The 25,269-nt window shown below is 39.6% G+C and overlaps 1 protein-coding gene across 1 annotated transcript in view; it reads right to left on the reverse strand.

Moving 5' to 3' along the window:
- The window catches only part of lama2 (laminin subunit alpha 2), a 630,991-nt gene that overhangs the window by 461,952 nt on the left and 143,770 nt on the right, over positions 1 to 25,269 (reverse strand). Inside the window, 1 exon segment of the mRNA XM_062978830.1 lies at positions 23,908 to 24,020. Within this exon segment, the coding sequence (XP_062834900.1) occupies positions 23,908 to 24,020 (113 nt within the window).

Consider the following 25,269-nt stretch of genomic DNA (forward strand, 5'->3'; position numbering starts at 1 on the left):
CTGACATTGGGTTAATATTTTCCCTTCTTTTTCAAAATCCTCACAACAAAAGTTGACTACAGTACACTAAAACGTTGGGGATCTTGGGGAAAAGTGAAAAATTAGGACGGAGGTTTGCTTGTTTAACCACACAGCAAATCTCAAGCTGGTTGAAATGAGGAAATACAACATGTTTCTGGCAACTAGATATTAGAGGGGTACAACCATTTTTGGATATGGCTCAAATAATGAACTAAAATAGGTGAATTTGATGATATCCAGACTTCATCCAGGCCAAATCAGGTCTTTCCCCATGAAGAAAGCTGATTCCAAATCTTTGGATAGATGTATGATTCTGATAAGGTAAAGGTAAAGGTTTTCCCCTGACATTAAGTCTAGTCGCGTCCGACTCTGGGGGTTGGTGCTCATCTCCATTTCTAAGCCAAAGAGCTGGCGTTGTCTGTAGACAGGTCATGTGGCCAGCATGACTGCATGGAGCACTGTTACCTTCCCGCAGGAGCGGGAAGCTGCTCTAATATATGTGTGCCATAACAGCAGTCCTTGTTATTTCTGACAGTCATAGCACATATTAGAGCAGCTTCCCTGACCCACAAAGTATATTTATAAAAAGCTCTGAAAACAATATTAGGGAAAGGGGTGCTTTGCCCAAAGTTTAGTTTGTGGAGGTGAGCTTCCTATCTATGATTGGCCATTTGTCCATGATAAAGAATGGGAAAATGTACAATCTTCAGATTTCCAAGGTGAAGATTCAAATCAGACTGAAGAATATTTATGTCACAACCAAGACAGCCAACTGAAAACTGGATCTGGGTCTACAGTGCCAAATAATATACTTAGGACTTCACTGAATTGTATTATATGGGTCAGCACTGACCATATAGTGCAGCTGAAACTGTATTATTTGGCAGTGTAGATCCAGACTCAGACATTGTGAAAAATACCAAATCTGAGTCCTAATTGAATGTTTCCTTCTGTGTACAGTCAGATTTTATAGAACAATATTTTCTGCACGCTCAGTATAAAATCTGACTGGACAATCTCTGAGGAATGGAATGAGATAATGATATAGGAGCAATGCAGCATAAAGATGACATTCTTGAATAAAACTCCGCCAGAATAAATGGTCTATGGAATGCAGTCTAAGAATATTAGTTCAAGACCATAGACTAAATCTGCTTCATTACATGAAGTGACTATTCCAACTTCTTCACATAAAATGATCCAATTATATTACAGAAGGTATCATGGAAACATCACCAAGTTTTCAAAAATGTAACAACCAGATTAGAAAAGGGAAGACATTTACAAGGCAAATGGGACTGTGACTGAACAGCACATTACAACTTGGGCAGCAAACAAAATATGATGCTTACAAGAAAAAGAACAAAGATTTTTTTAATCAATGGTTTTTGACAGCAGCAGCATAATAAGAGGTCAACAGAGGGATTTGTAAAGGGCATCTGTATATACAGAACAAATGGTTCATACTATTACAAGTGTGCATAACGTTGCAGAGTTCTAGATCATTCATTTACTTGCTCATTTACTTTACTATGTCCACAATCATATAGCTATCACGAAGGAAGGCACCACTACTCTAATAAAAAAAATTAAAAGACTGTTGGCAAGGGTGTAACAACAGTCCTCCCAATAATGAGCAAGCAGGAACACCTTTCTTTTTGCTCCAAGATCTGCATTGCCTGACTGCTCCCATCTTAGGCCAAACCAAAAGTAATGAAACCATAAGCAAGCCCTGTAAGACTGTTTAACAAGCTGGTGGTTAGGTGCTGCTGCTGGGACACAAGAAAGATATTGGAAGATATGACAGGTAACTGTTTTAAAGACATTATTGTATGGTATCTGTTTGGCAATTGAATTTTTTGCCTTGTTGGAAACCACCCTGAGTCCTCTAGGGGAGATGGGGTGGTATATAAATAAACTTTTTGCTGTTGTTGTTGTTGTTGTTGTTGTTGTTGTTGTTGTTATTGTTACTATTATTATTGGTATGAGGTATGAAAGAAACCTGTAATAGTGCAGACAATTAAGAACTATAGAGAATAATAATAATGATGATAATAATAATAATAACTTTATTCTTGTATCTCGCCCCATCTCCCCGAAGGGACTCGGGGCAGTTCACATGGGAAACCAAGCCCAACAATGTACAAATACAACAATATAAAATACAATACAATCATAATAATAAAAACACATCATCGTACAATAAGAACATGGCTAGAGGCCAGGAACGACATAATAGCACTTCAATCTTCAATCTTGGGGAAAGTGATAAAATTGTAATTGTGAAATTGTGCAATTGTGCAATATCATGGGAGCACTGGTAACATGGGGAGAGATAAAGTGCAGAATGCTAGGATATAGGTGGGGGTGGGGACTCAATCAGCTGTTCATCTTAATCAGAGGTGGCTTGAAAGAACCAGGTTTTCAACTGTTTTGGAATGAGGTCAGAGTTGGAGCTAATCTTATTTCTCTTGGAAGAGAGTTCCAGAGCCGAGGGGGCACGACCAAGAAGAACATAATTTTGGAATCACAACAAAAACTTTTCTTCCATGACTCATGAAATTGTGGGCATGGAATCATGGTATGTGTGGAGTCTACTTTAACATGTTTCCACTGAACCCCCCCCCCCCCAACCGAAATAATGATAGAATTGAAAGCCTGTGACCTTCATATGTTACATCATTCTTAACCAATGACAAGGTTGGCTGTGACTGAAGAAGCTTGTAGTCTAACCACATCTGGAAGGACTATTTTATTCCTCTGTAACACATACATTTGATTGGGGGTTAAATCTCAATGCAATGTTCATATCTTTTTGTAAACCTGTACAAATAGATTCTTGCCTCTGTCATAGTTACAAAAGTATAGGAGCAGTTTGCACTCACTTATTTTACATATAAAAATCAGCCTCCATTGCCTTTTGTTGCAGGTATTGATATGTTTTGAACTATTTCAGTGACTCCCCTGACACAAATCCAAGCTGCAGTTTAGCATAATCTGAAATACTTCAAAAACAGAGCCAGACTATTTTGGTTTAGTTTTAATAATGTTTTAATTGACTATTTTGGAAAAATGAAAATGATGAATCTGAAATAATTAAAATAATAGAAAGAGTACAGATATAATAGAGAGAGAACAATGCTATAGAGAACAATACTACAAAGCAGAGACATATACAACTACACAATGGCATATTAAATCAAGTGATTATATAAGTGGAAGATAAGATTTATGCTTCATGGTTAGGGAGAGATCTACTCCCCTGTTCAAGGAGCTCCACTGGCTGCCTTTTATATTCCGGTCCCAATTCAAGGTGTATACCATCACATATAAAGCCCTAAACGGTTTGGGACCCACCTACCTTCGTGACCGTATCTCCTACCACAAGCCTACACGATCCCTTCGCTCATCAGGGGAAGCTCTCCTGTCCCCACTCCCGATATCCCAGACCCGCCTTGTGGGAACAAGGGAGAGGGCCTTTTCTGCTGTGGCCCCCCGATTGTGGAATTCTCTGCCCGCGGAGATTAGGCAAGCCCCCACACTAGCAGCCTTCAAGAAAGACTTGAAAACATGGCTCTTTCGCTGCGCTTTTGGAGAGTAACCATTTTATATTTCTTTTCCGTTGCTCCCCCTAATATCTATCCTCCAGAATACCCCACTCCCTTATGACCCTGTTCGCTGTGGTTTTTATTTTTATGTCTTTCTCACCCCGAGTTTTAACTTAATGTTCATGTGGTCTGCCCTTGTTTTTATTGTCTCCTTGTTTTATTTTGTAATGGATATTATTTACTGTATTGTTTATTGTATTGTGTTGTGCTGTTCTTTTATATGCTGTTTACATTGTATTGTTTTGGGCGTGGCCCCATGTAAGCCACCCCGAGTCCCCATTGGGGAGATGGTGGCGGGGTATAAATAAAGTTTTATTATTATGGTTATCTTGGGAGTCACACAGGTCTTGGGAGCAGTCAAAATCTCAGAACTTGTGGATGTATTAGTTTATTTAAATATGGTATGAATGGTGTCTTTAAGCATAAAATAAGCAATTAAAGCTTTTCAAAAAAACCTTGGCCAGGTATTTAGCAGTTGACAATATTCAGGATATGGTTTACTACTATATGTATACATTTTAATTGTTATACCTTTTTTAATTTTATAAATGCCATTTTATCTCCTAAGGCCTAAGGGACAGCATGGATTGTAAATCAAAGTTCATAAAATACACCTATTAAAACTCACCAGAAATTCATTACATTCAACAGTTAGGTCCACATGATGGTACTAAAGCTTCCATTTCCACTGGTAATTGCCTCAAACTATACAGTACACACACTGTGAGACACACTTCCATAACTTGCAATACCCATGAACAAATGTCTTGTAAGACACAAGAAACAATATAGTATTACAAAAGGTTATTCACTATACTAATATTATTCATATTGTGCTGAAATGAATCATTAATCTACATAGCAATATCCAATGAAGCAGGAAATCTCATTGTGTATTGCTTCCACCTGCTCTTCTAGCTCAAAATAAATCCATTAGGAGCCGTTTGTGTAATTTAGCTTGCAGAACAGCATCACACAGAGAAATACAATTGAACAGCGATGTGTGTATCTCTAATATGAGTAATATGTATGTACAAATTGCATATAGCTTTTAGCAATTTCAGACTTTCCCCCATTCCTATCTTTCCTGGGGTTGAAACAAAGTTACAATCACCAGATCTTTGTCCCTCCTGATTTACTGTAATGCATCATCCAACCAATATCTACTCTAAAAAAGTTGTCATGTAATTGCAAATTTATACATGACAGGTACAGTGCTATACAATGCATGTCCATGCAGGAATAAGTCTTAGAAAATTGCATCCATAAGTAAAATGCAGAGGATTTCAACTTGAGTCATTCTGGTTGCAAAACCACAAAGAAACTGTCCCTGTACTTCTGCCCTCTATAACCTTCAGCAAAGAAATCTACTGGGTAAAAGTTGCTTTTGAATGCAAAGCAGTATGGATAACAACAGATTGGAGGGTTTTCCCCCTTTTTTAATTAACTTTTAATCTGTGTGCTTGCAAAAATGTCTCTTGGCATTTCAGCAGAACATAAACCAAGCTAGTGTTATCATTTCTAAATCTTAAGACAGGCATCTTGTAACAACTGCTGTAAGAGGTATCATAAGCTTATCATCTCAATAAGGTAGATTTCAGAGCTGAGTTGCAATCTAATTACCATAAATAAGAGAAATGATATTACATTTCATTACATTCATACCTTTCTGTATGCTGATGGGTAGCCAAGGTAGGGAATTAAAACTTCAAACATTTGCACATCTCCCCCCCCCCAAAATCTATATGTTCCCCATAAAGGAAGTGCTGAAGATAGTATAACCAAGCTTTGTAAAACAATAGGAAAAAAAACATTATGTACAAGGATTGCATGTTTTTAGCATTATTTTTTAAAAAAAAATCTCCTGTAAGTAAAGCACTTCAGAAAGGCTGCTTGGAAACATTTCTTGCCATTGTGTGCCTCCAATGACCTCACTGGACAGGGTACTTTTTTGGTGGCATGCATAAATTTGTTTATACTTTTGTGCTGTCTCCCATAACATGATGTAGAGCTACTTCCTGCAGAGCTCTATCGCAAAAGTATAGACAAACGGGCACATGCTTCCTTTGTTGTATTGGATCGACGGGGAGAAGCTAGGTGGTGTTGCTTCCCCCCCCCCCACCCCCGTGTCAGGCAATGCAGGGTGTGATGTGTGGCAATTCCAGCAGCCTATCTGTTGAGGTCACAAGTCATTTCCAACTTATGGTGACCCTAAGGGAGCGTGTGCCTTGCCCACAGTCACCCAGTGGGTTTTCATGGCCAGTGGGGAATCAAATCCTGGTCTCCAGAGTCATATTTTAACCCTCAAACCACTAGACCATGCTAGCTCTTTCTGAAAACTTTAGCAAACAGGAAATACAGGTTTGGGAAAGTGTTTCAGAAAAACACAAGGTTTCAGACCAGGTCTGTCCAGCCTATTATTAACAGTGAGGCCTGTGTGCACATGTGATAACTTTACAGATGGTGTGAAAAGGAGGAAAAGAATATATGCCCTTGGGGCTGAAGCGTCAGTGCATTCTTCTTGGTGTGTTCATCTAAACAAATTCTCAGGATGAAATCAACAATCTGATTACCTTTTAAATCAAGTGATTTTAATCGAAAGCCTACATATCCCTGGGTTGATTTTTTTAAAAAGTATTCGTGTTTGAATTTTTCCAGTCACAGGGCCCTTCCACATAGCCATACAACCCAGAATATCAAGGCAGATAATCCACAGTATCTGCTTTGAACTGCATTAAAATTGAATTGAGTCCACACTGCCGTATAATTCAGTTAAATGTGCATTTCATACAGCTGTGTGTAAGGAGCCACGGTGAATTTTGACATAAACAGTTAGAGCTAACACTTCTGTATTTTTCTCATTATAGGCTAATCTGAAAAAAATTCCAGCAAAATCAAATAAATCATATCCAAAATTTTGAATCTGTACACTTATAGCTTTCAGTGGTGCTTCAGTGACTGCTCCTCGAAAGTTAAGAAGTACAATTTTAAATTAACTCTGAAGGTTCACAAGGGCAATAAACCAAAATTAGATAAAGCAGCATCCTCTCTTTTGCAGAAAGCCTCCCAGGCCCCTACACCTATATACCCTTGCCTTCTTCCTCTATCATCCTAATCATAAATTATATTTTATTCCACTTTATTCCTATATATCCATTAAATATGTTCTATTTTATTTCTGAGACAGGAAGCATTGACCTCTAACTGACCTAGGTTAAGAGGTGAATTATCCAGCTATTGTTTCACTCTGGGAAACAGCCCCGGGTGTGGTCTAGAAATGAAGGGGACTTGGTCATTTCAACATTCTCTATTTGGCTGGCCTGGGAAAAGAAATGTAGATAATTCCATCATCTTCATGCCTAGACACCCAAAGACAAAACTAAAAAACTAGGATCAAGCAGCTACCACATTTGTATCTATTCCTTTCTGTATATTTTTATTCAAAAGGATATATATATATATATATATATATATATATATATATATATTTCCCAAGTCCGAAATGTATAACCTGTATTTTTATTCTCCTAAATGTACCAAACTGTCTAAATGGCCTGGCTTAAGGGTCATTACCCAGAAATGCATTCTCAACCTCTGTTTAATGGGAGGCTGTGCCCTCCCATGGGGTGGCTCCACAGCTTCTGCTCTAGACCAATCCTTGTGTGGATCCTTAGCCAGCCCCTTCTTCTGGCCAACCAGAGACAGGGGTGGGACAATTCCAACTAGTAACCTGATTGTATAAAAATGTTTTGCATAGTACATGTTCTCTTATGCTTACAATTTTGGGGAGGAGCCCATAGACATTGCTTCTTGGCCAAGAATGCCATAAATGCCTTTGTCCTTTTGTCTTCACTCCCTGATGAGTTTTTAATCTGGAACTTTGGTTATTAATTATGGCTAGCCACACTTGCCAAGCAGTTCCCTCTCATTTTATTGTGGTCTAAATTCCATATTACAAGCCCTGATTCTATATCAACAGAGAGCAAAAGGTGATCCTAAGTGGCATGAGGTTTTCAAGGCCTTTTTAAATTGACACTGTGATTTCTCTAAAGGATGAATTCAGAAGTCTATGTCCTCTTAGTTGAAGATGGTGGCTGTTGACATTACCACAATGAGCTCCTGTGAATGCTTCAGTAAGGATTCACACCATAAAGAACCATTGACACAAAAAGGCTGGCTTTAAATCCTTCTATGTGTTCCAGAATCATAACTCAGAATTTTAACACAGATCTTGTGCCAGTCCAAATCCATGCAGAACAATAATCAAATCATGAGAATAGTCAATTACCCACAATTCTTACAAAGCGGAGATAGACAGGTTCTAGGCCAATGTAGCTTTCCTTCTTCCAGAGCCCTGTAAATGTTCCCTACAATGTTTCCTGCAATGTTCCTTACCTCCGTTTATCAGAGAACACCAGATAAATTAACTGTATACAATATTTGAAAATGGTAACGGGGGAAAAGGCAGCTAAAGTAATGGAGGACCAGTTTAAAAGAATCTCTTGCTGTCGCAGTATCCGTGTAAACTCTATGTTAGCAATAAAATGTGGCTGCCCTTGGAATAGGTTTAATCTTTCACAAAGATCCTAAATTTTAATGTCTGCTCTGAGATATATGGCTGCTGCAACCATAATTCTATCATACCTTGTGACCACAGATATTCCCATATACTGTTATTTATGCTGCAAACATCCAGTTTTAAAGCTTTGCTTCTGAGTCCCCATAAACTGTTTAGCTACAGTATATTTCAAAAACAGAAGTGAACCCATTCAGAACATAGTTGCTTCTTAAACATGCTGTCTGCCTCAGAGTTTGGAAGTCACTACTTTCAAATAGCAAGCTATTTCTAAGGAGAGAGCCAGCATGGTGTAGTGGCTTGACTGTTGGACTGTGACTCTGGGGACTAGGGAACATATACCTGATTAACCATAGAAATCCACTGGAAAACCTTGAGGGAGACCCACTGTCTCAGGCTAAGAGCAAGGCAAAGGCTAATCCCCTTTGAAGAAATCATGCCAAGAAAACCTCTCTTGTGTTATCAGAGTTGCCATATATCGGATATGACTTGAAGACACACCACCATCACCATCACCACAGCTCCTAAGTAATTTCTTCTCTAACACATAATTATATCAAGATTAGAAATAAAGGAAAAGTGATCCCATTTCAAAAGTAACTATAATAGCTATGGTTACATTTATAGTACAGAATTTATAGATTACAGGATGGTATATTCTGTGTCATAGACCTGTGATCCTGCAGAACTCAGGCTTCTAAAAATAATTATTCATTTCAGGAAAAGACTATAAAGTAACAAATTGTGTGTGTGTGCGTGCCCCCAATTTACCTGTTGAACTATGCCAACTCCATGAATTTCATAAGGAATAATTAGAAGTGGTTTTGCCAGTTCTTTCCTCTGAAGTAAAGCTTACACCACCTGGCATTCATTGGCAGTCTCCCATCCAAGTATTAGCCAAGGGTGATCCTATTTAGCTTTAAAACCGCAATCTATCTTATTACCAAGCAATACTTTCAAATATTCCAGTTTGCCTTATGTAGGGGGTATGGGTCTGAAAGCAATAGAGGGTGTCAAATCTAGAAATATGCTAGGACATGTTTGTCTAATGAGCAAACTTGTGAGCAAAGTTTAAACATAAGTAGTCTCTATGTTTTCTCTGAAATATTGGAAATCTGGCCAATATACATGACAATTACAACTAATAATACATGGCTGATAAAAAATAAGCTTTAACATAATTGTCCAATTATCAAAAAAATATTTCAATGATTGTACTGTAATTTCAGTTAAACTGCCATGGCTCCATCCGAAGGAAATTGAGTTTTGTAATTTGTGTAGCACTAAAGCTTTCTGGTAGGAAAACCTAAATGCTATTCAATTGCCAATCTAAGAATTTCATAGGATTAAACAATGATATTTAAAGGAGCATCAGAGTGTTATAATCACATGGTATGAAAAGGATCCCCAGTCTTAAAAAAAAAAAGATCTGACACATACTTTCTCTACTTTAGAGGTGCCTCAAAGTAGCCATTAAATTAGTATTCCTCAATTTTTCTCCAGAACTTCGTATTATAACTACAGACTCATCATCCAAGCAATTTTCCTCTACTTAAGATAGTGTTACTTGGATCAACAGTACTAGCGAGAACATCTAGGGTTCAGGATGCCTGTTAGAACAGCAATATGGTTTTGTCTCCACCTATAAAATACACAGGACTACTTTGATCTTTCAATCTCTCTCTATCTCTCTCTCTTTTTTAACAAGAGGTCAATTGATCAAATTGACTAGTTCTGTTGTAATGAATGTCTGAACTGGGCAGATGGAACTAACTTCTAAATGAATTTCTGATTAGCTTTCCAGACTCCTTACACTATAAATGTAATTTCTCTTGCTGTTGGTTCAAATGCTAATCTATTTCCCTGAAATCACCCCAAAATCAAGGATCTTACATTATGCACATGCTCAGCCAGGAACTCTTGTACATTTTTAATTGTACAGGTTAAACTGCCTCTGCGTCTGTCTGTCTCGGTCTCTGTTTGATGTGTTTATGGGCATTGAATGTTTGCCCTATGTGTGTATAATGTGATCCGTCCTGAGTCCCCTTCGGGGTGAGAAGGGCGGAATATAAATACTGTAAATAAATAAATAAATAAATTTTCTGAAACTGAAGACTCTACTGAGGCAGGTAAAATGTACTTAGCCAAATAAGACTGCCTTTTTGGTTTTATTTACAAGTCATTAGGCAAAATGTACTAGCTTTTCCCACTCACATTAAATTGTCTTGATATACTTTGGCATTTGCTTTCATTGGTTTAAAAAGCGACCCTCCTGATTTTTTTTGCTAAAACTTTCTGTATGTTTTACATATGCATAGTTCGTACTCCATACTATGTATAGAGAACCAATTTGCAATCAGTTTTTTTTTAGTTTTTGAGAAAGCAGAACTAAATATTTTCACTACCATCTCCTCTAAAATTAGGCTGAGGAGAGGAGCCCACATCTATAAGTTAGACAGGGGTTCCATGGAGCCCTTTTTGAAGGAAAAGTTTCTCATAGAGCCCCAAGAAATGTTTATATATTATATATTACATATAATTTATATTTATCAGGCATGGGCAAACTTTTGGATACAGGGGCTGCATTGTGTTTTAAAATTTGACAGATTAGCTGGGCCAGTGGCAGATGGATATGTGTGTGTGAACTAATTGAGAAAAAACATGAACAAATTCTGGAAGCAAGGAAGGCACAGTGGAAAGGTCTGCATTGCGAGGAAGGAAAAGAAGTAAGGAAAGAGAAGGAAAGGATGGAAGCAAAGAGAAAGGAAGGAAAGGGAAGAAAGGAAGCCCTTCATGGCGGAGGTCAGCAGCCTTAGCATGTTGCAGCCCTCGATGGCAATGGTGGTGGTGGCAGTATCCAAGCGCTGCCTCTCAAAATCCTTGGTAGCAAGGACCCACTCCATCTGGAAAGGGCCCTGTGGTCAGCTCTGGCCTACCCCCCACAGGACGTGGAGGCTGCCTTCCTAGCCGGCACTGCCTTTGCGCCCCCAGGGCCCCGGCCTACACTCTATGGGACCCTCACTGCCAGCACTGCCAAGCTGCTCTTTGTGGAGAGCCCTGCCGATGCCCTCACCCTCCACCCCCTCCCACTGCCAATGGGGCCCCTGTCCTTCTTTGCCGCCCCACTTTCAGTGGCAGCGTTTCAGCAACAGGCATTTCCAACAGCTGTGCTTACAGCGCTTTGGCAGTGGAGGAACATCCAGTTGATCGGTGCCTCCTTCCACACCACTGTCTGCTTGGAGGGGGAAGGGGGAGTGCATAGCCCCTGACTGTTTTGTAGAGCCCTAAGGACTCCACAGAGCATACTTTGAGAACCGATGGACTAGGAACATTCACTGAAAAGGCTACGAGGATCTCATAGGATTCTCAGTCTGATTGGTGAAAATCTACAGAACAGATCCACCAGTGGATAAAGATTTTTTTACTTCACAGCCATCACATCATTACCCTAAACTGAATAATAAACATATTTTCCCGTTTGTGTAGCTATGCCCCATTTTTGTAAATACATTATTACCATGTTATGCCATTAATTTATTGTGGTGAATAGTCAACAAAGAAATATATTTCAGCCTTCCCTGCCATGAAAGGCTAGATACATTTAATGAAGAAAACTGTAATTATTTTTCTGCCTTTTGACCGCACCCCCCATAACATTAAAATTTGCTAAAAGCTTTCTGTGTGCATTTATAATTATGAATAATACTAATACAGCAACATACTACAAGATGATGAAAGATGAAATAACACCGATACTACAAAAAATAATGAACTCAGTACTGGAAACAAATCAAATACCAGAGACATGGAAGGAGGCCAGCATTATTCTAATCCCCAAAGAAAATCAAGATGAAAAACAGATTCAAAATTACAGACCAATTTCTCTGCTAAACATAGACTATAAAATATTTTCATCAATATTGGCAAACAGATTAAAATCAACACTGAGTAATTGAATCAATGCTGACCAAGCAGGCTTTCTACCTGGAAGGCAAATTAAAGATAACACAAGAATAATCTTGAATATAATTGAACATATTCAAAACACAAAACTCAAAAAGGGGGCACTTTTATTATTGGATGCTGAAAAGGCCTTTGACCGACTAAACTGGAATTTCATTATTGAACTATTAAAGAACCTAAGATATGGAGGGAAATTTATTAATGGAATACAAGCCATATACACAGAACAAAGAGCCAAAATTAAAATTAATGGAGATATGACTGAAATGTTTCCAATACAAAGAGGTGTGAGACAGGGATGCCCCCTCTCACCCTTACTATTCATACTTGCAATAGAAATCCTAGCAAGAAAACTACATCAAGATGATGACCTGATTGGTATAAAAGTGAAAAACCAAAAATATAAAATAAAGTTATTTGCAGATGACATTATTTTAATGTCAGAAGATCCACAGAAAGAATTTCCCAAAATGATATGCCTGGTCAATCAATTTGGATCAGTTGCGGGTCTTTCAATCAATCTACGCAAAACAAAAATATTAGCGACAAAGTTAAGCAATAAAGAAAAAGAAGAATTAAGTCAAGAAACAGGAATTGAAATAGCTCTCCAAGCAAAATATTTAGGAATAAACATAACAATGAATAACAAAGATCTGTATAAAAATAATTATGAAAAAACCTGGAATAAAATAAAAAATGATCTGAAAAAATGGATGAATCTGGATATCTCTCTCCTAGGACGGATAGCTACAATAAAAATGAATATCTTACCTAGACTATGCTTCTTGTTCCAGAACATTCCAATTGACATCAAGGAAAAAGAATTTACAAATTGGAATGCTGAACTTACGAAATTTATTTGGAGAGGGAAGAAACCGAGAATAAAGATGAAAAATTTACAAGACACTAAACAAAGAGGAGGACTGGCTCTTCCAAATCTAAAATTATACAGGGAAGCAGCTATATTGATTTGGTTAAGAGAATGGATCCATCTTGACAATCAGAGTCTCATAACTCTGGAAGGAGATAGTTTAAAATTTGGCTTACATGCATACTTAATTTATGGGAAAGTGGCAGAAGACTCAAACTTTAATAAATACCCAAATAGGAAAACTGTGATGAATACTTGGAACAAATATAAAAAATTCTTTTACAGAAAATTACCACAATGGACCTCGATCCAAGAAGCTTTCAAACAAAGTGGAAATTCAAAGGGCAATAAAAGATGGCCAACATATGCGGAAATACTCAAGAAAACACAAGATAACCTCCAACTGAAATCAATGATAGAAATAAACCAGCAGGGTTATAACATGAACTGGTTTGAATATGCACAAATACACCAACAATATCAAAAAGATGTGCATACAGGATTTGAAGAAGAAAAGACAGACCTTGATAAGATACTTCAATCAAGAAATAAACAACTATCTAAGCTTTACAGTCTCCTGTTAAAATTACACACAGAAGATGAATATATCAAGGAGTGTATGGTAAAATGGGCTAAAAACATTGGTCGCTCGATTAGCATAGATGAATGGGAATACCTCTGGAGAGTAAAAATAAAAATTTTCAGAAGTTATTCCCTTCTAGAAAATTTCTACAAAATGTTTTATCAAGCTTATATGACACTTGTTAAATTAGCCAAAATACAGCCACAATTAAAAAACACTTGCTGGAAATGTAAACAAGCAACAGGATCATTTTTCCACATGTGGTGGACTTGTAAGAAGGCAAAAAACTTTTGGATTAAGATTCATAAAACCACTGAAAAAAATACTAAAGTTAAAAATACCCATGCACCCAGAAATATTCCTACTAGGAATAACAGATACATCACTGCTGAAGCCACATGATAAACTCTTCACTTTGATGACAACGGCTGCGAGAATAGTTTATGCACGAGCCTGGAAATTGGAGGAAACACCAGAAATGGAGGAATGGATCTTGAAAGTGACGGAGGTGGCTGAGATGGACATTCTGACAGGGTATCTCCAGTCAAAAGACCCTTCTGAGTTTAGGAAAGTCTGGGTTCCCTTCAAAAGGTTTTTAGAAGGAAAGACCATTTCAACGTGGGGGTTTCAAATTTGACTATTATAAATTTTAATTTTCACCACTCGTTTAACTTCCTTCTGTGAAAAAAAAAAGGTCATGATGAAGAAAAAAAAGAACTACAGTTCACAATTGCTGGTATCTTGTGAACAGGTTGTGAAACAGTGAGCTTTTTGCTTTTGCTTTTTGGTGTATTTCTTTGCCAAGTACTTTGCATTTTTATATCGCCATTTGTTCAGATTTTTTTTCTTTTTTATATAAATATGGACATTTTAGCTTTGTTTTTGGTTTTTGGTTTTCTCTCTCTCCCTTTTTGATCCTTTTTAAATCTCAGTTTTCCCACTTTCTATACAATCAAATGTTCTCACTCTTTCAATGTTAATTTACTCTATCTTATAAGGTAAAACTTCAATAAAAATATATATTAAAAAAAAAGAAAGAAAAGAAAACATATTATGTCTTTGTCTTATCCTCTAAGCCCCATTTAAAAGACTCCTTCAACTACAGAAAGCCTTTTTTTTCATTCAGCAGACACAGAAAACTGGATTCTGCTAGCTTCTTCATCTGACAAAGGTATTAAAAATCTTACAGGAGAAGGTTTCTAGTCATTCCTTTTCTCCCATTGGAGAAGGGAAGCCCACGTTATTTCAACATGCCAACTGAATGCTTTGCAAAATCATGACACCTCTCAAACTGGTTATTCCTGACACTTTAACTGAGCTTCTTTATCCTGCCCTGTTAGTTCTGCATGCCTTCTTCCTTAAGTGACACTGGAACCTGCCCCATCCCAGTATTTTAATTTATCAGTTTATCTCTTGCTGCAAGTGAAACAAAAATATCTCTCTCCTTCTACCTCCACCACTGTTACTGCTATTCTACATAACGTCCACTCAGGGTGTTAGACCAATTCTCCAGCCAATAATAAAGCCTTAGTAGCCAATGCCAAATAAAGAGCCTCTTGAGTTAGCTATCCATTTTTATTTTTTGTATACCGAGAAGCAGCAGTGAAGAGTCTAAAATTGTGATGTGTTATTTCTGGCACCTACCCGTTATTCTGTATCTGCATTAGCTAAAGGAAAATAAAGTCACTTCTCTTCTGACAATCAAAATCATTTTACTTGTGTAGCTGCCATAATTTAGCATACCAGTGAACATTAAATGATAACAGTCTTCTAAAGCTACACACCTGTCATTTTATCAAGTTTACTGTGGAGGAAAAAGGAAATGGCTGGCAAGAGATGCCTCAACACATCCATGGTATCTTCCTACTGAGTCTATAAGTATATATCAGGTCTTGTTAACCTCTGAATATACTTAGATACCTAACACACAATTTGCAGGGCTTGTTGTAGGGCTGTTGTAAGATAAGGGTGGGAACCATGTGGCCTCCAGATATTACTGAGTTGCAACAACACAAAATATGTTGGCATCTGCAATCTGAAGAGCTACACAATCATTGCTTTACAGTGATATTTTTATGGCCATTTATAAAACTCACACAAATGCATGCTTTTTAAACAGCAAAAGTATATTGTAACTTTACTATATAACTACATTTCTTTTTTAGTTTTCTAGGCCGGACTACATGCAGCTCCTGAGGCTCATTTCTGTGACCCCTAAAGCCCCACCTGGATACTCCTTCAACCCAACTGAGTTTATTTTCAATAGGGTCAACAACCTTCAGGCTATATTTTCTTCCTAGTTCACAAAATGTCCTTTAGATCCCAAACTAGCCACTTTCCCAGAACCCCAACCCTTTGAGTGACACAAAAACAAGTGACACAGTACTTGGCTTCCCATTCCTGCACTATTGCTCACTGCTACCATGCTTCCCTGAAAATAAGACATCCCCAGAAAATAAGACCTAGTAGAGGTTTGGGGGAATTGTCAAATATAAGGCCTCCCCTGAAAGACCTAGCAAAGTTAATAAGAATAGGACCTTTCAGGCTGCAGCAGAGTTCCATTGGGAAGCACGGCTGCAGGGCAGAAGCAGCACTCATAAGCACTGGAGGGAGGGGGAGAGAGAGTGCTTGCTTTTTGTGCCTCCACGGCTGGCCCTGCCCTGCCCTGCCCTGCCCTGCCTCCCACCTGTTCCCCAGCCGCCAACGCATATACACGGCCCGAAGAACCAAGGTGCCTCCTTCCCTCACTGCCTTTCTTCCCTTCGAGGCACGGCTCCATCCTGGTCATGCCCCCTTCGCCCCAGAGGCTTCTGATCAGCTCCTGCTGCCAGGGCGAGCGAGGGTGGAAGGAGGAGGGCTTGAATGCACTTCCCACTCGCCCCTGCTCCTGCTTCTTAAAGGCACAGGATGCCTTCAGGCCCTGGCCCCAGGTATCTCATACTTTAAGTCCCCACCTACAATGCCCTATCGGGAAACTCATATAATGCAGTTCAATGCAGCAAAACTGCTTATATGTGTCTGCTACACTGATCATATATCATGCCTTTTCAAACTGCATTATATGGCACTGTAGATGGGGCCCCAGGTTTTGAAAAAGGAAGGGGATTGCTTTCAATGACATTCTGTTAAAGCAAGACCCCCCCCCCCAAGATATATTCTCATAAGACCACCCCATAAGAGAGGAGTTTTCACTCCAAAATAGCGTCCTTAAAATGCATGCAATGATCACACCTGCTATTTTTGTGTTTTCAAAAAAAAGTAAAATCAGGACGATAAATAAAGAACACCACTCAGAAAACAGAGTAATTCCAGACAGGGCTTGAATGTGCTTACCACTCACCCCAGCTCCTGCTTCTTAAAGGCACAGGACGCATTTGGATTCTCCTTCTCCTTTTCTTATTCCTATGCCATGAAACTTATTATTTTGTCCTATTATTCTATTACCATATTATTATCATATTCTGTTATTATTTACTATATTCCATTATTATATTATCCTATTAATATATTTCACATTATTATATTACATTATTCTATTGTTATATTATTCTATTATTATTCTATTATATTATCATATTATATTATTATCATATTCTGTTATTATTATATTATCCTATTAATACCATAATATTATTATATTATATTATTATTATTATTGTTTATTATATTATTCATTATTCATGACTACATTGAAACTAGAATAGAGAGAAATCAGCATGGAAACTTTGTGAAGCCTAAACTGCAAGAGGTACCATAGCTTATTGAACATGGCAATAATGGTAGTAACAAGAAATTCTTGATAGGCTTCGCATATTGCATGTGCATATATGAGGTCCAGCACATAATGGAGGGAATTTTTAAAATAAAACTTCTGTGGGATCTCTCTCTTCTCCCAATTGCTAATTCAATCTCTGTTTAAAATTATAAAGTGTAAAATAGTTTCAGAGAGTTCTAACTGCTTTCCATTTGTGCTTTCCTTGTTCCATTTGACAGCCCGATCAACTGTTTCAGACTTTTTAAAAGCATACATGTGCTGGAGCAGTCCATACAGGAGGGAAGAAAGGAAAGCATGTGTTTTGCAAAGTGATGCAAAGGTGCATATTTTTCAGCCAGGGTCAGGTTATAAGCATACCTTTTTAACATGTGCTTTTTTTATCTCTTAACCCAATTTGGCTAAATGTTGTTTAGCTACTCACCCCCTTTTAACCTAGTTACTTCCGGGTTTTACAGAATGTCTAGCAAAACTCTTTGGGATTATTTATCTAACTCTGTGTTATTAACTAAATTATTTTTCCAACTCTATCCATGGGTGACCAGGTTCTATGTTGTTGTTTTTTACAATAGCTCCAAGAACAACCAACTGGGGGCTGGACTGATGAAAAAGACCAATGCTCAGAAGTAATGAATAAAAAGTTATGTAATTCTAGGCTGCATCAATAGGAGAACCATGTCTAGATTGAGGGAAGTAATAAGGTAAAGGTAAAGGTAAAGGTTTTCCCTGACGTTAAGTCCAGTCGTAACTGACTCTGCTAGGTTGCCAGGAGCTGGGGCTAACAGCGGGCTCTCATTACGCTCCTGGGATTTGAACCTGGGACCTTTTGGTCTGCAAGTTCAGAAGCTCAGTGCTTTAACACACTGTGCCACCAGGGGAAGTAACAGTACCACTTTATTCTGCTTTGGCTAGACCTCACCTGGAATAATGACTCCAGTTCTGGGCACCACAATTTGAGATGGATATTGACAAGCAGAAACAAACAGGGAAGGGCAACCAAAATGGTCAAAGGTTTAGAAACCATGTTTCACAAGGAGCAGCTTAGGATATGTTTAGCCTGAAGATGTGAAGGTTAAGATGTGTTTAAATATTTGAAAAGATGCCATATTGAAGATAGAGCAAGCTTACTTTCTACTGTCCAGAGACTAACCATTTCATCACATAGGTCTTCGCAAGCATCATGGGATGCGTGCCACACACTTCATTTAAGGAGCCTCAAGCCACCAATCACACAATGCACACTCACTTCCAGAGGATCTCTGTAGGTGAACTATTCTGCAAACATCCTATGATGCTTAACCCAGAACACAGGAGGCTTCCCATATTCTATAGGGAGCAATGGAGTTAGCAGGGGGGGGGGGCTGTGAAACAGCACTTCCCCACGTATAACAGGGAAGCAGCACTGCAGGAGAAGTGGGGCACAGGTTGATGGGACTGGCCTGCTGTCTTGCAGATTCACCATGAAGGCTGGCAAATTGCCCCACTGCCCCTCATCAATGTGATGAGGTCCTAACACATGGAGCAACAAATTCAAACAACAGGAAAAGGGATTTCACTTAAACTTTAGGAGAAACTCCCTGATGGCAATAGCTATTCAACTGTAGGATATGCTGCCTTGGAGTGTGGTGGAGTCTCCTTCTTTGGAAGTTTATAAACAGAGGTTGGATGGCCATCCCCTGGGAGTGCTCTGATTGTGTATTCCTGCTTGCGGACGATTGGATCAAATGGTTTGTGTTATGTCTTCCAATTCTATGATTCCACTTCCAAACAAAACCTTTCCACACAAAAATCCCAGCAGACTGCAGAGAAGAAGATTACAATAGCTATTTCAATACCTTTGATATGAGACCTCTACGTGTGATCCTTTCCTTACCAATTTTGCTCTAATAGCAGGCATCCATGTTCTTTCTATGACAGATGGTCACTAGAAGAACCACATTCCAAAATTATTTAGATTATAAACATATGGGTAGCAGCTATAGATGCTAAATATAAAGTTATACCTACTATAAATGGACAAAGGACTATCAAGACCTGGTTTCTTTCTCATTTCCATGAATATAATTTAGGGTCCAAGAAGGGAGCATTTGTTTTGTTGCTGCTATTGTTAGAACCTGCAGACCGAAAGGTCCCAGGTTCAAATCCCGGGAGCGGAATGAGAGCCCGCTGTTAGCCCCAGCTCCTGGCAACCTAGCAGTTTGAAAACATGCAAATGTGAGTAGATCAATAGGTACCGCTCCGACAGGAAGGTAACGGCGCTCCATGCAGTCATGCCAGCCACATGACCTTGGAGGTGTCTACAGAAAACGCCGGCTCTTCGGCTTAGAAATGGAAATGAGCACCAACCCCCAGAGGTGGTCACGACTGGACTTAACATCAGGGGAAAACCTTTACCTTTTAATATTGTTAGATAACTGAGAACAATGAGTTGCTTACCTGTAACTGTGGTTCTCTGAATGGTCATCTGTGAAAACCGCACATATGATAGTTGATGTGCACATGAACAACAGTTTCAGAACATTAAACAGCTGATTTAGATAAGTAATCATGGCCCCGCGCTCCCTCCCCAGAGGGTATATATATGCCTAAAGAAGGCTATGGCCTCAGTTCCTCCACTGGAATTAGTAGTCACTAAGGCATGTCAGAGTGGAAATGGATGTATGTTCGTCTGATCGGAGAGCACAAAGTTCGGTCGCTCGACGGCCGAACGTAATAGCAATTAGAAACGCAGTTTTCCACGTAAGATATGCAAGATCGGACATAGTCATGGGCTCAAAAGGGGGTTTCATCAAAGAGGACAAGACCAGGTCAAGCTGCCAAGGAGGGGGTAGAGGGATTCAGGAGGATTAGTATTTTTATATCCCTGTAGGAAGAGTTGAATTACAGGGTCTTTAAAAGAAGACAGTAAGCCTTGTTTACGTCGGTAAGCTGTAAGTGCAGCCAGGTAGCACCGGAGGGACGAGAGCGACAGTCCTGCAGATGCTAAAGATGCTAGGAACTCCAAGACAGTAGATGTTGGTATGAGTAAAGGATCGACACCATGTCGTTGGGCAAAAGAAGTGAACTTCTTCCACTTAGCATCCTAAGATTTCTGTGTGGACTGTCTATGAGTGGCCAGCAAGCTGTGCCTTACTGCTTGCGAGAGGAAGTGCTGTGGACTCGCCACACTGTGAGTCAAAGGTGCTCAATGTCTGGGTGTTGCAGAGTGCTGTTGTCCGCTGTAAGGAGGTCTGGGCAATGGGGCTAACAGAAGGGGAAACCGGGGTTGGCAAGGCCACCATGGTGTCAGGAGGATACAGTTGGCCTTATCGGCAGGGCCGGCCCTAGGTAATTTTCAAGTGTAAGCAAGCAGTATTTTTGCCCCCCCCCCCGGACAAACCAATCACTGAAAAATAAAAGGTAGAGATGAAGAGAACACACACACACACACACGTGGCACATACGGTCCCTGCATATGTGTTTGTCTATATATATGTATCTTATATATACATACACATACACACAATGTGGAAAATATGTGGCAAGGTAGATAGATAGGTAGGGAGCCACAGCAGAAGAATCTTCCCTGGAGCAAGGCCTAGGCCTAATAATAATAATAATAATAATAATAATAATAATAATAATAATAATAAATCATCCCAACAAAGGATTCCCCCAGGCAGGAAGCAGCCAAGCAATTGAAACATTTATACCTGTCTCCAACAGACAAGAGTTCTTTATTTCTCCCACCCTGGACTTTCCGCAGATATATAAACCCCACTTGATTGGTTTCCAACCTCTAAGGATGACTGCCATAGATGCAGGCGAAATATCAGGAGAGAATGCTTCTGGAACATGGCCATACAGCCCAGAAAGCTCACAGCAACCCACTTGTCTTTACTGTATTACACAAATGTAATGTGCATCTCAATTTTGGAATAGTCATTTAGGCAAACAGGTGTGGCTGAGATTGATGTAAATATGGTAGTTTTAGCCTTCTTACTCAGATAGAAGCTTGAATAGGCTTACAGTAACTAGGCTTTGACATTTTAAAGAATATTCTCAGCATGATAACTATATTCCTTGTCCCCTGCTGAGCATGAGAATGATGAGCAGACCTTTTTTTCAACCTCTGACAACTCTGATGGCAAGGCTGGGGTGATTTACTTGAAGTGGGGACAAACTTAGTAGATGTGGGTGAAAAGTCAGTATTTTAGAAACTCTAAAATCACGACAGTAAATAAAGAACACCACTCAGAAAACAAAGGAATTCCAGACAGGAAACAATCGGGGCCATCTAACACCTCTCAACAAAAGATTACCCCAGGCAGAAAGCAGCCAGGCTTTGAAGCTGCAAGACTATTTAATGCTAATCAAGGTACCTCAGACAAGAGTTCTTTTTCCAGCCCTGAACATTCCACAGATATTTAAACCCCACTTGCCTATTTTCCAAGAGACCTCACAACCACTGAGAGAAGAACCCCACTTGCTTTGTTTCCAACAGACCTCGCAACCAGTGAGGGTGCCTGCCATAGATGCAGGCGAAACGTCAGAAGAGAATGCTTCTGGAACATAGATATAAACTCACAGAGAGACTGGGGAAACGGCCAATGAATGTCCCTACAGTAGAAAGGAGATGAGGAAGGAAGAAGGGAAGGAGGAAGAAAGAAGGAAGGAAGGAAGGAAGGAAGGAAGGAAGGAAGGAAGGAAGGAAGGAAGGAAGGAAGGAAGGAAGGGAAAGGAAAGGAGGGGAAAGAGGAAGAAGGCCAGAAAGGGAGAGGAGGGAGAAGGAGGAGGGAGAAGAAGGAGGGAGGGAGGGAGGGAGGGAGGAAGAAGAGGGAGGGCGCCAGGAGATCCTCAATCAGGGCAAGCTAACAACTCCCAACAAAGGATTACCCCAGGCAAAACGCAGCCAGGCTTTGAAGCTGAAGGATATTTAATGCTAATAAAGGTGCCCATTTGCAACATTCACACGTGCCTCAGACAAGAGTTCTTTTTCCCACCCTGAACATTCCACAGATATATAAACCCCACTTGCTTGTTTCCAACAGACCTCGCAACCACTGAGAGTGCCTGCCATAGATGCAGGTGAAAGGTCAGGAGAGAATGCTTCTGGAACATGGCCAGACAGCCCATGAGAACTGCCATTTTGATTGGGCTGCGGAGGGGGCGGGGCCGAAGGGCACTTCCAAGGCACTCCTTCGGAAGTAGGGGGCGTGGTCTCCTGGGAGGTGCGTGCCCTCCGTGGCCTTAGGCCCGCCCCCTCCGCAGCCTCAAAGCCTTGCTGCAAGGTAGAAAGGGAGAGCAGGTAAAAGCGGAAGGAGGGGAGAAAAGAGGGAGAAGAGGGAGGGCGCTTTTGAGCAATGGTGCGCAGTGCATTATAATTAGGCCTCCACAGCGCCCCCTTCCACCTGCGCCCAAAGCCGCCGCTTCAGCCGCTTTAGCGTTAGACTGGCCCTGCTTATCGGTGTAAATTTTGGCCACAACTTTGGCAAGAAGGGGAATGGGAGGGAAAAGGTAGGGTAGAGGACCATTCCAATTGAAAAGAAATGTGTCTCTGAGGCAATCGCTGTCTGAGACCCATTCCCCTGGCACAGTAAAGCTGGCATTTGGAGTTTGATGGAGATGCGAAGAGATTGATGAGAGGATGACCTTGCAAATCTCGTCGTTGTGGATTGACCACTCAATCGTGGTTGAGATCGTGAGGCTGAGGTGGTCTGCTCTGGTGTTTTTTTTATTCAGGTAAGTGAATTGAAACAAGGGAGATGTTGCGTGTGATGCACCAGTTCCAAATTGTGATGGTAAGTTCGAGGAGGGATCTGGATTGCGTGCTGCCCTGTTTGTTCACATACCACATTACTGCAGTATTGTTGGTACATACTTGAACTGTACAATCTGAGAGAATATCCTGGAATGTTTGAAGGCCCTTGAAAAGGGCTAAGAGTTCCAAGACATTGACATGGTGATGTAGTTCGTGGTTGCTCCAATGACCACAAACCGAGAGGGTACTGGAGAACGCCCCCAGCCATGGAAGGAGGCGTCGGTCGTGATGGTTGCAGAAAGACCGGCTCGCCAGAATGGCATTCCCGCAAATAGCGCAGTGATCTGTCATTGATCCTGATTTAACTTCTCCCCATGTCTGGACTCTATTCACTAGTAGGAGTTATCCACAGATTCAGAAAAGAGTCTTCTTCAGTTTTAATGAGAAATATCAAATACTGAGAACATTTGGCAGACAAAGCATCTCTACCATTATTGTTTTTTGAATGTATTTTATGCAGTGTACTGACTCAAAAGGTAGTATGATAATGAAGAACAGTCTTTAAAATATTTCAAGTAGAGCAATTACAAAATAACACTGGTGGAAAGTTAGGTTTGTACTATCACAAATACATCTAATCTGGAATCACTTGCATTAATCAACGTCTAATGAATATTTACAACCCAATAGATACTCAGGAGCTAGGCTGATAAAATCCAGAGAAACATACGAGCAATTTCACCATGGAAAAGGAGAGATAAAATAAAGGTTACCTGCCGCAGGTCCAGCGTGATGGTCACATAATGATATTCCATCCCATTCTGAATGCTGGGACTTTGCCACCAAGTGTTCTTGCCATCAATTGCATTTGTTATCGGGTGTCGCACTGTTAGACCAACAATAAAGTGCATATTAATTAAGATTGAATGGCTTTCCATTTTCATTTTGCCTACTATACTATTTGCTTTAGAAGTCCATGAGCACTAAATTACCATATAGAATTTTAATTATGATGTAACAAAATTATTTGTTTCCCAGTGTTTATTACAGCACATTGCAGACTTTAAAAACGTTCCAATCTTTATTTTAAAATACATTTCAAAGACATATTTGGATTTGAAAGGGAAGGTTAAATATATAAATAGTTTAACATACACTCAGTCCAAAAATATCAGCACGCTTCACAATACATCTCCTTGGCATTTCTACTCATAGGCCATCCAAAGCACAGTTGTTTAATTACAATGGTTGGGTTATAGGCCACACCTGTGTACTATAGACTTTGGCACCAGGAGCTGCTGCACAGAAATCACCATTAATTTCACAGGAAAACATTTCTCAAGCGTATCTCGTTAAAATGAATAGTTGCAGTGTTGTTCCATCAAACTATGCTATGGCATGGAGAGAGAAAGAGAGGGAGAAAGAGGGAGAGAGGAGTAGGAAGATGAGATGGGCCATAGTGGGAACCTTTCAAACGTTGTGCCTTCTTTTGCTTTTAATAACTGCTAGAATCTACTGTAAAGCTGTATCCACACTGCAGAATTAAAGTAGTTTGACTCCACATTGACTGCTATGGCTCAATGCTATGGAATTCTGGGATTTGTACTATTTTTGAGATATTTAACTTTCTCTGTCGGAGTGATTTGATGTCACAACAAACTACAACCCCCAGGACTCCATGAGATGGGACTATGACAGTTAAACTGGTCTAATTCAGCAGTGTGGTCTCCCACAGAGAGATAGTGGGATAATTACCAAAATATATTTCAAATAACAGAAGTTTTAAATCACTCATAATACAAATAGTGGGCTCAATGTCTTGCATGAAAACAAAAAAGTTATTCCTTTTACAATTACAGTCGGAATGTTTTTCTATAACAGGAATCAACTATGACTAACCTATGATATTAAACTAGTGACTCTAAGTTCTATGTTGACTGTCAAGGCTTTACTGGTCTCTCCACATCTATTCCAACTAATATTTCAGTCTGGATCATACCTGAATACATGGCTCCTCACTATTAGATAGACATCTAGCTAAAAACCACTGCTTAGAGTCCTGTGGGGGATATGTTTCCAGACTTCACACATATATGTGAAACTGCAGATAACAGTGAACCTTTTGAAATGAAGGA

This window comes from Anolis carolinensis, chromosome 1 (assembly GCF_035594765.1).
Source record: "Anolis carolinensis isolate JA03-04 chromosome 1, rAnoCar3.1.pri, whole genome shotgun sequence".
Lineage (NCBI taxonomy): Eukaryota > Metazoa > Chordata > Lepidosauria > Squamata > Dactyloidae > Anolis > Anolis carolinensis.